The sequence below is a fragment of the Mixophyes fleayi genome, chromosome 1 (genome assembly GCF_038048845.1).
Source record: "Mixophyes fleayi isolate aMixFle1 chromosome 1, aMixFle1.hap1, whole genome shotgun sequence".
NCBI classification, from domain to species: Eukaryota; Metazoa; Chordata; class Amphibia; order Anura; family Limnodynastidae; genus Mixophyes; species Mixophyes fleayi.
In genome coordinates this window covers 314,712,425-314,726,136 of record NC_134402.1, presented here as the reverse complement: position 1 = coordinate 314,726,136, position 13,712 = coordinate 314,712,425, and the positions used below count along the sequence as shown (strand labels likewise).

General features: G+C 39.3%; 2 protein-coding genes across 4 annotated transcripts in view; both read right to left on the bottom strand.

Annotated features, from left to right (window-relative positions):
- Positions 1 to 3,274, bottom strand: part of NFATC4 (nuclear factor of activated T cells 4) — a 60,520-nt gene extending 57,246 nt beyond the window's left edge. The window contains exon 1 of the mRNA XM_075212259.1: positions 2,623 to 3,274. Within this exon, the coding sequence (XP_075068360.1) occupies positions 2,623 to 2,725 (103 nt within the window). The 5' untranslated portion in view covers positions 2,726 to 3,274. The remainder of the gene's footprint in view (positions 1 to 2,622) is intronic.
- Positions 1 to 13,712, bottom strand: part of LOC142158404 (leukotriene B4 receptor 1-like) — a 315,057-nt gene that overhangs the window by 172,906 nt on the left and 128,439 nt on the right. The window lies entirely within an intron of this gene.

Genomic DNA, 13,712 nt, shown 5'->3' with positions numbered 1-13,712 from the left:
ATCCGACTCGGATCCGCAACGTTCGGGTGGGCTCGGATTTCAGAAATCCGAGCGCGCTCATCCCTAATTACAAGTAGTTTTTACATACAGTAGAAGTTTTGAAATGTGTAATGTTAGTGATGTTTTACACAGGATTTTTGTATGCTATTTAGTCGTCTCAGATAGTAGACTACACAAACAGAAGGAAACAGGACCAGTCTCGGGTCAGAGGTCTTGTTGTGTTACTGTATCATGAATGGAAACACCTGTTCCATGAACCCTGCACTCTCATACAGGATTATGAAAATAATGTTCACGTGCAGTGTGTATGTAGCAGAATGTTTTATGTTTTTTATTACAGTCTGTAGTATCCAATGGAAAAATAATATACTTTACTTCTACAATTTGAAGGTGAGTGGATGAAAGTTGAGTTATGTTAGCTCTTTTCCAACTTCTTATACCACAGTTAAATAAACTAACCAGAGTTATTTGGCAAGAGCATTTCCCAAGTGCCTCTCACCGGATAGATTCAGCCTCTTTGCATTTTGTGTTCCAGATCCATATGCTTACTAATACATATTAGTGTGACGTCCTGCACGTCTCTTTCATCAAAACTGTGCCAGACCTAGACCAGTGACCCATATTTTTACCCACTTCAGTCTCAAAAACCACAAACAACTAAAACCCACATTGATTGCTATTTGCCAAAATCAGTCTTATTATATGAATATTAGACATGATTGCTTAGCTCTTGTATGTGTAACGGCAAGAAAGCTTATGCTAACTTAGTAGTGTCTAGTTTTCACTCTTTTCCCTGACCTAACCCCACATAAAATGAAACTGACCCTGCATTGCTCGTCACTCTTGGGTCTCTAGCTCACCTGATTTAAAAGTGGGGTGGTTAAAATTCTTAAAAGGTTGTTAGTCAACAAAATAAATCTTGGGAGCTAAACAACCCAGGAAGAGCAAGGATGAGTGTCTGTGAACCCCTTTTTTTATGTGGAAGAATATACAGAGAAAATAATTTTGAACAAAGACAAAAGTCCTACCATAATATGGCTAATTCTGTATTTTTCCTTGTAGTGATATCTATATTACCCCAGAAGCTAACAGTTAAATCTACCTGGCTTCTGGTGCTTAGGGGCCTATTTTTCAATTATTAGTTTTGTTCCCCTCTGATAGTTACCAATGCCTTTTGCATGTCTTCACTCTGAGTTTTCAGATCTATTTAGCATTTTGCGCAAGCCAGGACACCGCTTCCAAAGTGGCTGTTCCGGCAAAGAAGTTAAAATAGACACACACACACACACACACACACACACACACACACACACATGAGCCCACAGGAGGAGACTGGGTTTCTCCTTCAACCTGCTAATAGAGGTGATCACAGTGATGAGCGGGTGGAGGATAGGAGGCTGGGGAATTTCAGAAGCAGGGCTGAAATGATCAGGTAACCACCCAGAGTGGTTATCAAGTAGAATGCTACTGATATGCTGGTACCAATAACTCCGTAGAACCCAACAGATGACCTCATGTGAGATGTGATTTATGTCAAGCTGGATAGTGGTATCCCATAGCATTTGCATCAGTACCCCGTCTTTTGCCCAGGAGGAGGAGCGTGCAGCCTACCAAAGAGAGATCTGAAGAGATCCCTCATATCTGTCTGCAGCGGTCCTTTACAATAAGGAAGGAGCTGTTAACGCCACCCCCAGATGGCATTAGCAACCAAGGTCAAACTCCAAAAATCTAAGCTTTTTCGAGTTTGCTAAATAGGGCTGGTTCATAGTCCCCAAAGACAGCTATTGGGACAGCTTTTGCGAACGTTAGTTTGCTGAACCCTGCAGCGATACCACTTTAATTAGTAGGCACGGTAGTTAATAATACAGCCGGTTTTGTAGGATTTACTGCATGATAGACCTTGATAAATAGCCCCCTAAGTCACTACTGGTTTGTCTGTTATGAACTGACATTAATCCTATAAGGCATCACTTCAATTGCTGTTATCTGATGATAATCAATTAAGATAATATATCATAACTGATTCTATATTATGTCATTGGACAACTCTAATTTATTTATCACATGCCTAAAACACTCACTGTAACATGCAATTGGATTACACTTTGTTTCTACCTGCTTCCAGCTTTTTGTTTTTCTCTTTGTGTTCTAATTTTATTTCATTATTTCACTCTATAATCTGACTCATTAAGCTAAAGCAGATTGTACAAACTCATATTTTGAAAACCTACTTTTTAGTAAACTTTATCTTAACAAAAACATGTCCTCCCCACTACTGTACCGAATCCACTCTAACTATTGCAGATGCTTATTTACTTTACCCTATTGTTCTTCTGTCCTAAACAGGCACATCTAGCATGTTTTATACAATAGAAACTGCACAAATGTGATATAGTGATGTATGCAAATCCCCCCCTCCCTAAAAAAAATCAACAAAAGTATAACTGGCAATAAAAACTTTGTGTTATATACTTCATATATTTTTACGCATGCATTCAGCACATATAAGAAAAAAACAAGTAAAGGTTATACAACTTATGCGTCCAACTTATACAGACAACTTCAGGCATTTAATGAAAACGATGTGTGCATTGCTTTATGCTAGAGCCTCTGACCACTTACCAGTCGCATGCAGATTACTCCTGGGTGATGGAGAGTCTGAGTCTTCCTCGCCAAAAATCAGGCGGAAATCTAGCTCCCCATCTTGACAAATAGCTGTCCCCATTTGAGAGTTAGAAAGGATGCAGAGAATCAGAAAAATAGAATAAAGCTAGACAGAAAAAGCTGTCAAAAAAGAGATAGAGGTTAATAGATCATAAAGTAAAGAGGATAGTAGTGATAAATATAGCAGATTGGAGATAAGATGGAGACAATGTGGGAAAAGTTGTAAGGAATAAAGTAGGAGATATACAATGGAGCTAACAGTGAGAGGCAGAGGACTTGTGAAAGCAGTACTGATACTAAAGGAAAGGAATGAAGCACGTTACTGTATAGACAGGAGGTATATATAAATACAGACAGACAGAGGGGGGGATTCCTCCTGCAGAACCCAGTATCCCCAGCTCCCCTCCTGCTCTTGTCCTCCCCTCTGCTCTATCCTTAGCATTCCTTCACTCCCAGATTTTTCCCTCTGTTTTTTTAATGGGAAACTTATTATAGATTTTTTTTTTTGTTCCAGGGCAGGGAAAACCCAAAAAGAAGAAAGAAACTTTTCCAGCGCCTCCCCTTGACATTTGCAATTGGCTACAGCTTGTACTGACATCATTCCAATCTTTTTATTTTTTTCTGCTCCTGGCTTCTGCTCTCTCTAAAAATACAGTATGTCACTGGAAGGGATGTTTGTTTTAAAAGATCCAGGCTTTTGACAGGATGCTCCTTGGTTGGCCAGGAAGACTCCCACCTCTTTATCTGATTGGATAGATGAGCAGTCAGTTGGCCGAGGGGTGCTGAGGAGAGAGGCCATGCCTCTTTATGACCAAACTAGAAAGAACATGAAAGGAATATTGCTTCTGCAGACAGGACTAGAGTGGTGTGAATTTCTTTACTGTCAGGGGACTATCTGTTAAGCTTTTGAATTCAACAGTTACCAGTTCTCAAACTATATTAGAGCTTTTATGTAGATGTATATATAACTTTTTAAACTATTTCACTCCATAAAATAGCACTAATTATTAAACAAATGTACGCTTGTCGATACACAGAGTTCCCTTTCTCTTATGTCCTTAGCCTCTCCTTTCCTCTGCTCATAACTTGCTACTGCCTGCGTCTTTCGTCTGCAGTCTGCGTGCTGATGTGTACAGTCACTGGAAGAAGAGAAGCCTGGATGTCATTACTGTAATGAATCCTTGGCTCGTTCCTATCACATCTGATTGGTTCTCGTGTATGTAAACAAGGAAAAAGAGCAAGAGACATCTGCTCAGTTGCACTACTATAAAGCTGTGGTAAAGTCACGACTAGTATCTGGGAATAAAACCCTGTTTAAATGAAACATAACTGATTTTAAAACCATGCACTTATTGTAGCGTTGTGACAGTGTAAAACATTTTTACTTCTGTGGCTGAGAGATCCTTTTTGTTTAAAAGTATTCTACCCTTTTCTATGGAAATTTGTCCTCAGGTGTAGAAATACAAATAAATGTAAAGTTGCATCCAGGTGCAAAATCGTCACATTGCGCATGTGCACAAGTTCATCCATATATAGAATTGCATGCATCTCGACCAGGCCTTGATCCACCTCCTTTATGTTTGAAGAGGTGGATCAGGGCTGTTAACATGCACGCAGATGCAAGATAAGAATGCCGCTCAACATCTTATTTTGAGTTACACAGATTTTGAAATATGTTATATATGAGACGTACACGACAATATGAGTTGATGGCTGCCATAACACTGTCTTTTCTCCAAAGAATATCTATACTTTTGATTTGATGTAAGTTTGCACGTATCATCACATGCGTGGAACTCAAAATACATACATGCAAACACATCTTTGCTCATCTTATCACCATATATTTATATAGCACCACCAATTCTGCTGTGCTGTACAGAGAATATTTGTCATTTACACCAGTCAAGCAATATTGGAGTTTACAGTCCCTAACACATATACACAGACTAGGGTTCATTTTGTCAGCAGCCAATTAACCTACTATGTTTTTGGAGTGTGGGAGGAAACCGGAGCACCCAGAGGAAGCCCACATTAACATGAAGAGAACATACAAATCCCACACAGATAAGGCCCTGTTCGGAAATTGAACTCTTGACCCCAGCGCTGTGAGGCAGAAGTGCTAAACACGGAGCCACCTCCTGCCCTCATATGCAAATGAGACACCTTTACATTCTACTCTAATCAGGTTTAGATGATTGTTGGGGTATGTTTAGCTGGATCTGTGGTGACGGTGGCTGTCTGCTCAGTTTGCAAAGATTCACAAGAAAGGCTAAAATGTTGTTGACATGAAAGTCTACAAAAAAAACATAGGGCTAGATTTACTAAACTGCGGGTTTGAAAAAGTAGAGATGTGGAGCTTCCCTTAGTTGATTATGGGGTATATTTACTAAAAAAAGAGAGATGTTGCCTATAGCAACCAATTAGATTCTAGCTTTCATTTATTTAGTGCATTCTACAAAATGACAGTAAGAATCTGATTGGTTGCTATAGGCAATATCTCCAATATCTTTTTTTTGTAAATATACCCCATAATCAACTAAGGGCAGCTCTAGATGAATGAGATTTTGATGAGACACCGGAGAATAGTATATTCCACTCTCAGTAAGAAAACATCAACTCATAACATTTTTATGGAAAAAAATGTGACATCCCTGCAGATACTTGTAGAATATATGCCAAGAAAAATGAAGCAGTTCTGGCAAATCGCAGTGACCCAATGCCCTATTAAAACATCTTATGTTGAAGTTTACTTTATTTTGATAGTTACTTGTAGGTCTAAGTCTGTTTCAATTGCCAGTTAGCTTGCATTCTATGGAAATGCAGCACTACCTGAATCTGTTCTGATAATCTACACATGAGGTGTCTTGTTATTATATAGAAACCCTGAGCCTATCCTGATAATGCCATTTCAGGAGCTCACTACTTATTATATATAGATCTATTTACTATATACTACTATACAAATATAGCCAAGCTTACTGCAGAGATAGAAAATCTATTCTTGCCGCAATTTACCTAGAAAATATCGACGGAGCAGCTCAGCGATACTAGCTGGCAGCAGGAAGAGTAATCTTATTGCTTTGCTAGACAGTCCTGGGTACATCTGCGTATGTGTGGTCTGGCTAGCCAAGTCAGGCATGCACAGTGGAACTGGAAAGCCAAACTTGGGCTTTCAGTTTCACTTAGGGAAAAAAATAGATAAAATATATAAAACAATAAAAAAAAATATTTTGCATTGTCCCATTTGGAGTGATGGTGTCGGCACCTCCCTGGAGACTGCAGGCAAGGGTCGCCAGGGGACGAGCTGGTGCAGAGGCACAGGCCTCGTAGAGATGCATGGCCAATCTGTGATGCGGGCGGCATAGGGTGTGTAGCCAAGCAGCGAAACCTGAATCGCCAAGTTCCTCTGCGCAAACCAACACATGGGATCCCAGTCCAGGGCCGTCTCTTCCATTGGGCATGATGGGCAGGTGCCCGGGGGCCCTGCAGGCAAGGGGGGCCCGTCCAAATCCTAAAAGAAAAAAAAAATTTTTTTTTTTTTTTTTTTTTTTAAATACTTACCTTGCGGTCACATCAGCAGTGATCCGGCTCCCTCCCTGGTCCCCTCTTCCGTGCTGTGCTCGCAGTGAATGCTGGGCGTGATGTCACGCCCAGCATTCACTGCAACCACAGCACGGAAGAGAGCAGAAGAGACTCAGCGGCGCGGAAAAAAGAAGAGGATCGGACTTAAGGTAAGTTAAGGGGGCCCCTATATATATATATATATATATATATATATATATATATATATATATTTTTTTTTAGGGGCCCGGTACACTGCATTGCCCGGGGGCCCATAAAGTTGTTAAGGTGGCCCTGCCCCAGTCCATAAAAGGACAAGAGATGAAGCAATGTGCTAGGCCCTTGTAGGAGGGGAGTGAGTCTTGGCTTCCCCATTGGGGGTTCATGGCACATGGCCATGTGGTGCATAAATATCTCTGGTTATAGTGGGATGGCCAGTAATAAAGCCAGAAAGTAGTGAAAGGAGCCACACCCACCTGAGAGGAGGTGATACCCGAGAGGGGTTGCATACGGTTGATTTACCTGGATATACTGTTAAAGAATGTCATTTAACAATAGAAATTATGGTATTTTGTGCCAAAATGTCAAATAAGGTCATAATTAACCAGAAGTTTTTAAAGCTGACATCTTTCTATGTGTGCTCTCTACAACTTTCTATAACAACTTCAGATGCTGATTGGAAACCTGTAACACATCAAGGGTCTGCAATACAGCAATGTGAGAAATAGGGAGACTTTAGTCTAATCCCTAAAGAGAAAGTCTACTCTAATATAGAGGGAGGGTGAGCTCCAGCTGAGTGGTTATGTCATACTTGCCTAATCTTCCGGAATGTGTAAAACACTTACAAATTTCAGGTATTTCTCCTGGACCCTTGGGAGAGCAGGTCTTTTTCATGGATTCCACCCACTTTAGAGAATTTAGAGTGAGTTATAGTTGGCTCCAATGGGGCAGGGATTGATTGGAATTATTAAGACTGTAAAGAGCTGCGCAATGTGTAGATACTATATAAATAAAGCATACAAAATAAGATAAACGTTGTCTTTATGGATATCAAACAAAATAAGCATAGTAAGGTAATTTATACAGTAAGTAAACTGACTGCACTGTTATAACCAATGTTCAAACAACTTGCATTATAAATCTATCCAAGACTGCTTGCGACTCTTCTAACTATTTATAAACAAACGGGCCTATTTTTATTCAGTGGCGATAAAGCTGATTTTCTATTTCCTCTTATCGCATCGATAGAAAGTTAATTGTCGCCATAATTTACTAATAAAATTGAATCGGGGCAGCTGAACGATACTATCTGAAAGCGGTAAGACTTACCGATGGATATGCACATTCTTGAACTGGCTAGCCGATTTGCGTATGTGAAGTGGAGTTTAAAGCCCAGGTTTGGGCTTTAAGTGATTATGTTTGTTTTCAAAATAACTAGAGTTCTTAAAAAATAATAATAAATATTTTAAAACTTTTGCCAAATGAAAAATGATTTATTCAAATAATAAAGGGTATTTTCATTCATTAGCTTCTGGTGGTAACAGAAGTTGAATTGCAGTTATCCTTGTACTGCAGCAATTCTTGTTAAATAGGCTTCCACATAGCAAAGCTTTCGCCAGGGAGATCAGGCGAATCTTATCACCAACATGCTTTTCTCTGTTTAATAAATAGACAGTTTGCAATTAATCTGTAATCAATTATATCTTGTCATAGCTATTTTCTTAAAACAACTAACAAACAACTATACAATTTCCTCTAATAAAGCTACTAATTCTGAATACCAGAGAAAGGATTATCTTATTTTAATTAATAAGGAAGAGTGGGCTATGTGATTTGTGTTTAAATGATCAGGGTGGTTTATTATAGACATTAGAGGCTAGACATTGCCTTACATATCCATAGAATCCATTGGGGCATGTTCAGTTAGCCATGTTACTCGCAAATGTAACATGACGTTAAAAGTATTACCGTTATTACGGTAATGCTAACCCGGATTTCAGCTCGCAGCTCAGGGAGCCGGCGTTAAATGTACCGTAATAACGGTAATTACCCAAACTATTACCGTAAAAACCAGCCGCGTTACTTTTGACAGTAAAACGGCCAATTGAATATGTCCAATTAAGTGAGAAATTATTCTGCAATTTGGAGACAACCTATATTAGTTACAATGTAGAGCTGGATGTATCAGTTTCTGAGGTCAAGATGCTTGTCAGTAATATTGAAATTAAAATATAATATTTGGTTTCATCATGGCCATCCTTTCAACATATAGTATTCGCCCTATTGCTGGCGAAAACTAGTGTTTTGGTGGTGATCAATTTCCTTTCGTCCAATACAAGAAAGAAAAACAAAAACTGTGTTCTCACTGGCAATAAACCTTCCGACAGTAAGTTTCATGGGGAAGCCTATATAACACGCCGGCTCGTACATGTACACATCGGCAAATATTGGCCCAGCGAAGAGGCAAATGTATTCTTACAGCTACAGGGCAGAATTGTGTATTTCACAGCTGCCTCTGCAATATTTTTTGTTAGATTGAGGCAGTAACCGATTTTTTATTGCCACATTAAGTGGGGATAAAATATTCAGAATTATTATAATGATAAATAGAATCTTTAATATTGTTACTTTTTCATTTGTGTGGGAAACCCCAAAATATTTTAATAAACAATTGTGTGATTCCAGTAAGTAAGGTTGCTTGCAGAACATCATATACACCTTTATATTTCTATCCTGTTCTCATAACCTGCAGCTACAAAGTTGTCTTTCACTACATAAAGCTCTAAACAATCTCAACCTGTCTCCTCAACAGATATGGATAATTTAATTTATATATGAAGGGAAAGCACTACTATCTAAATCTATCGATCAACCAAAAACCCAGCGATGTTAGCCTTCTAATAAAGTTCTGTAAAACATATTCTTATGAGATCTGTATTCTTTTAACAACTGAAGTTATTATAAATCTGTCTAGGTAACAGGCCAGTTTGTATTGCAGTGATGTCTGGTGTGTGTTTAAATCAATCAACTGATCAATCATTCAGTACTGGTGGCTAGTGTAGAACCCAGTCTATGGGTTATTAGCCACGACAGGGTCTCCAGAAGATCCGTGAGACACTTTGCACAGAGATTTTGACAGAAATGTTCACTCATTTTTCCTCAAATCTAATAGAGGTGTAAGGAAAAAAGAGCAGTAATTTCTACCGCAATTGACGGCAATGTGCCTGGTGCAATGTCCACGCGCCACATCGCTAGCAATTGAATTCCCACATATGTGGCTAATGTAAAAAGCATTACACAATTTAAGTGGCTAGTGTAGAAAGAAGCCCTTCTTAGTCCACCTGCTGACTGGTGCAGGAACTCTATCACTGCTGCTATGAACCACAAAGATCAACCACAATCTGTCAACAGTTATGACGGCTGTTCATGAACCCAGTGGTGACAACACAAAGTACCTGTTCACCAACCACTGACCACCATTCTGGGGAAACGTTGCTAGTAAATTGAAAAAAAAAAAAATTACTCCTCAAGGGTGCATCGCCCCACTTTGTCTGCTGCCCTGGGTGGGGTTATGTGACCTCACAAATCTCCCAACTGAGTCCCAACTAACTCCATCATCTGCATACCTTGGCCTATACATTCATCCAAGCACACGGTCAGGACAACAATTAAAGTAAATGTGAGGAAATGTAAAAGGAAGAGAAGCAAAATTATATGTCTCTTCATGTGCCATAATATATTAGACAACCGCAGTACTTCTACTGTATTTGTTCGTTTTGACAACATTACTATTTCATCAGTGATCTGAACCTGTCCTGATAACCTAGAGTGGGCAGCCCACACACACAACAGGATAGGGCTATTACATTATCCTCCTCAATTTATACCAAGGAGAGTGGTGGTGTTGGCAGGTTTAGAGCCTGGACAGCACTGCTACCTACTGGCACAGAAATGGAGCAAAGGATGTGGGAATCCCATACACATTCTTCAGTGAGTGATGAGGTGACAATCCTCTAATGGAAGGGAGTGTACTTTTAGGGAACTGGCACAGTATAAGGAGACAAATCTCAGACATTGGTATGCGACTAGGATTAACCCTTTCACTGCATAGTGTGCAACACTATAAAAATGAATCAGTGCCTCAGCTTGTTTTAGTACACATTGCTCTACAGTTAACAGGTCAATAATCAAAGATTTCAGTACATATTTTCCATTACTCTATGGTGGGGCACCGACAGCCCAAAACTCAGGAAGTGAAGACATTAATTAATTACTGGGAATTTTTTAGCTGGTAGTAATTGTATAAAATGTTGAAAAGGGGAAACTGAAGTCCACGAGGCAAAGGAGAGTAAACAGCTGTTCAGTTACCCCTCTGCCCTGCCCCTCACCTCTCTTCCTCCCCGGAGGCCTGTGTCATTTCCTTCAGCAACCAGCACATGATCTGGGGTAATTGGACTTTCCATGGACGGAAAAGGGAACCAGCTACTGGCAGGCTCTACACACATCATGTCCACTGGCACAAACACCTAAACAAGCATGTACACAGCACAGCTGCAGTTGTACAGTTACATATCTACTGTACACACTGCTTTCTTAATATTTCTGTAAATAGTTGGTTAATGTTATGCTGTTTCCATGCTTGCTGCGCTGATTTTGTTTTTATTATGCATGATCAATTGTTCATGTAAGTGTTACTCTCTGATTGGGAAGGGGGGGAGCTAGAATTAATGTATTTAACTATAGCTTTACCCCATAGATTCCCAGCTAATTCTTACCTAATGGGTCACTTGAGGCTTCTCAAGTTCCTAGTTAGAGTAGATATCATATATTAATTTAGCAGGTGTAGACAGTAAGGGTTAATCGTCTGTATTGATGTTTTGATTTAACTGAACTAGTGTGATCTGCACATTTGCAGCACAGATTATAAGGTAGATGGGAGGAGGTGACTATCACTTTTGGATCTATATATCAAATAGGTAAAAGCCCTAATTTTTTTTCTATCGTCTTTCTATTTAACAAGCCCTTCCTGGCAGTTATCGCTTTCTGCCCTAATGTACATGTACCACCGCTGGCTAAGAATGTTGTCACCCAGTTTGTATCGACCATGAGTGCGTCTGCTGATGTACTGGCCTTGTCAAAGATTGAAGTAAAGCACCCACACTATCACCATCTCAAGATGGTAATAATGTGGATGTTACCACCAGATAAAAATGTTGGAACTGAAGCACAGTGGGTAGCATTCCTACCTTACAGAGCTGGGGTCTACACTGAGCAGTATTTTATAAATAAAACATTAAAATATTATATCATGAAAGGGATGGTACAAAAGTGATAGGATGTTGGGGACTTTCACTTGGCGTTTACACTTTTGCACAGTGTGCCTTTTGAGATATTTTCTCTTCTTCACTCACCTAGGAGAGCTTGAAAACATATCCTGTGGGTGGAGAATAGGCAAGTTCCAATGCTATTATGCAATACTGTTATGTTCTGCAGTGCACATAAAGGTCATGATTCATGTTCTCGCGTGATTCTGCACTGTGCATTCTCAACAATGGGCATTACACCAATGAGCGCAGTTCATATCCACACGCAAGTGACACGACTGCCTATGACATGAGTCGTGGAACAGGGGAGGGAAGGGGCGGACTAACATAGGCCATATATAGTCTTCAGCTGGATCTTATACACCCGCTACAGTAAATGCCAGATGATTGGGATGACGAAATGGCATAGTCTTTGAAGTAAAAATTACACATATGTGTGTGTGTCAGTAGCTATCACAGATCAACTGTATGCAACTAAGATATACTATAAAAATGCATTGTATGCACTGTATGCATGGAATTCATCTTTATTTATGTAAATAATATAAATTAAAATATTTTTTTTAAATAGTTTAAAAGTAATTATTTTTAAAATGATTATATTGTTAACAGTTGTTATTTTAATTTATAATGAAATTAAAGTTTTTCGTGGCCTGATGTGAACTTTTATTGTACATACGCATCGAATACTGGAGTCTGTTATATGTGTCTACATATAACAAGTACTGTTTACACATAGTGTATTTCTACCTATATTCAAATTGTAATGTATCTTGAGATACGCTTGGATTTGAAAATTGGCGGAACTATGCAGAAGCTGCATGATCTTTGTAAATATGGATCATATGTCTAAGTTGCGTTTGGACATGAATCAGACCCAAAGTACACTTCGTGTATTAGGCCCAGTGTATTTTTATGATTCATACATTAAATTACAAAGTTTTGTTTTAGTTTGGCTTTTCCAAGCATTCTCACTACACACATGGAACGATACCTGGATCTGGCTCCTTTTTTAACAACTGGAGGTATACAACACTTTACATAAAGGGCATTTTATATTTTCCTTTACAATAGCCAGAAGTATTATATTTAATTTTACACCTCCGAAAGTTTTCCCCAAAGACTTGGTGTTGATCTATTGCTATATGCTGATGGATACAGTATATATTTTCCTGCAACTTGTCTCTTGATGCTTGTCAGCAGGGCTGTAGCACTGAGAAACCTATTCAATATGAGGCAATAAGTATGATTATTTTTACCGCTAGCCAGTTCGCACATATGCAGTAGGCCCAGACACTTTTATGCCCCTTTCATGCCATATACTCAATTACTGCCTCAGAAGAATTATTCTTGGATCCTGTTGCTTGTTTGGGCCTTTAAAATTTACTCCCTGTCTAAAGCCTTTTCTTGAGCTCCTGCTACCTGACCCTGTTCCTATCTACTACCTGTGTTTGTACCTACCAGGCGAATGACTGACTACCTGTTTGTGTAATGTCACAGCTTACTACTGACTACCTGCTTATATACTGATCTGGCTACAGCCTGACTCATTTCAATGTAGCTGTATTGGCCATTGGACTTCAGCTAATGCACCAGTATTGTGACTGTAACAAATTGAAACCGTCTACATATTTCTCCTATCCTGATGTTTTTCCTTTATTGCCAATACCATGTGCATACCTAATGGAGGGGCCATACATAAGCATGCTTCTTCATAGTCTTTATGTGGTACCTGCAATCAATCCTCACAGCAACATCCTTACGTAAAATTGCTCCCATTAGTCCAGAGCTTGAAGTACAGGTACAGACTGGTGTGGAGCCGACAGTGAAACAGTGACAAATTTAATCAATGGTGGTGCTTACTGTGAGCCCATTCCCAATAGCAAAGACTGAGTTTCTAATTCCACCTCAACCCAACAACTGAGATAATGGTAACTGAACATTAAAAGTGCCAGTATTGCCTACTATAGGCAGAAACACTAAGAAATCTTAAGAACCCTAAGAACCCATTATCTGAAATGCTAGGTACATCAGTGCAGGTGTAGCAGTCCCTCCAGAAGAACTACAAGGAAGCCCTTCAACTATACATGTCTTGTTAATGGCAAAATATACTGATCACCTCTGATTGCTTGTGGTATTACTTGTATCTGTACTTGCTAT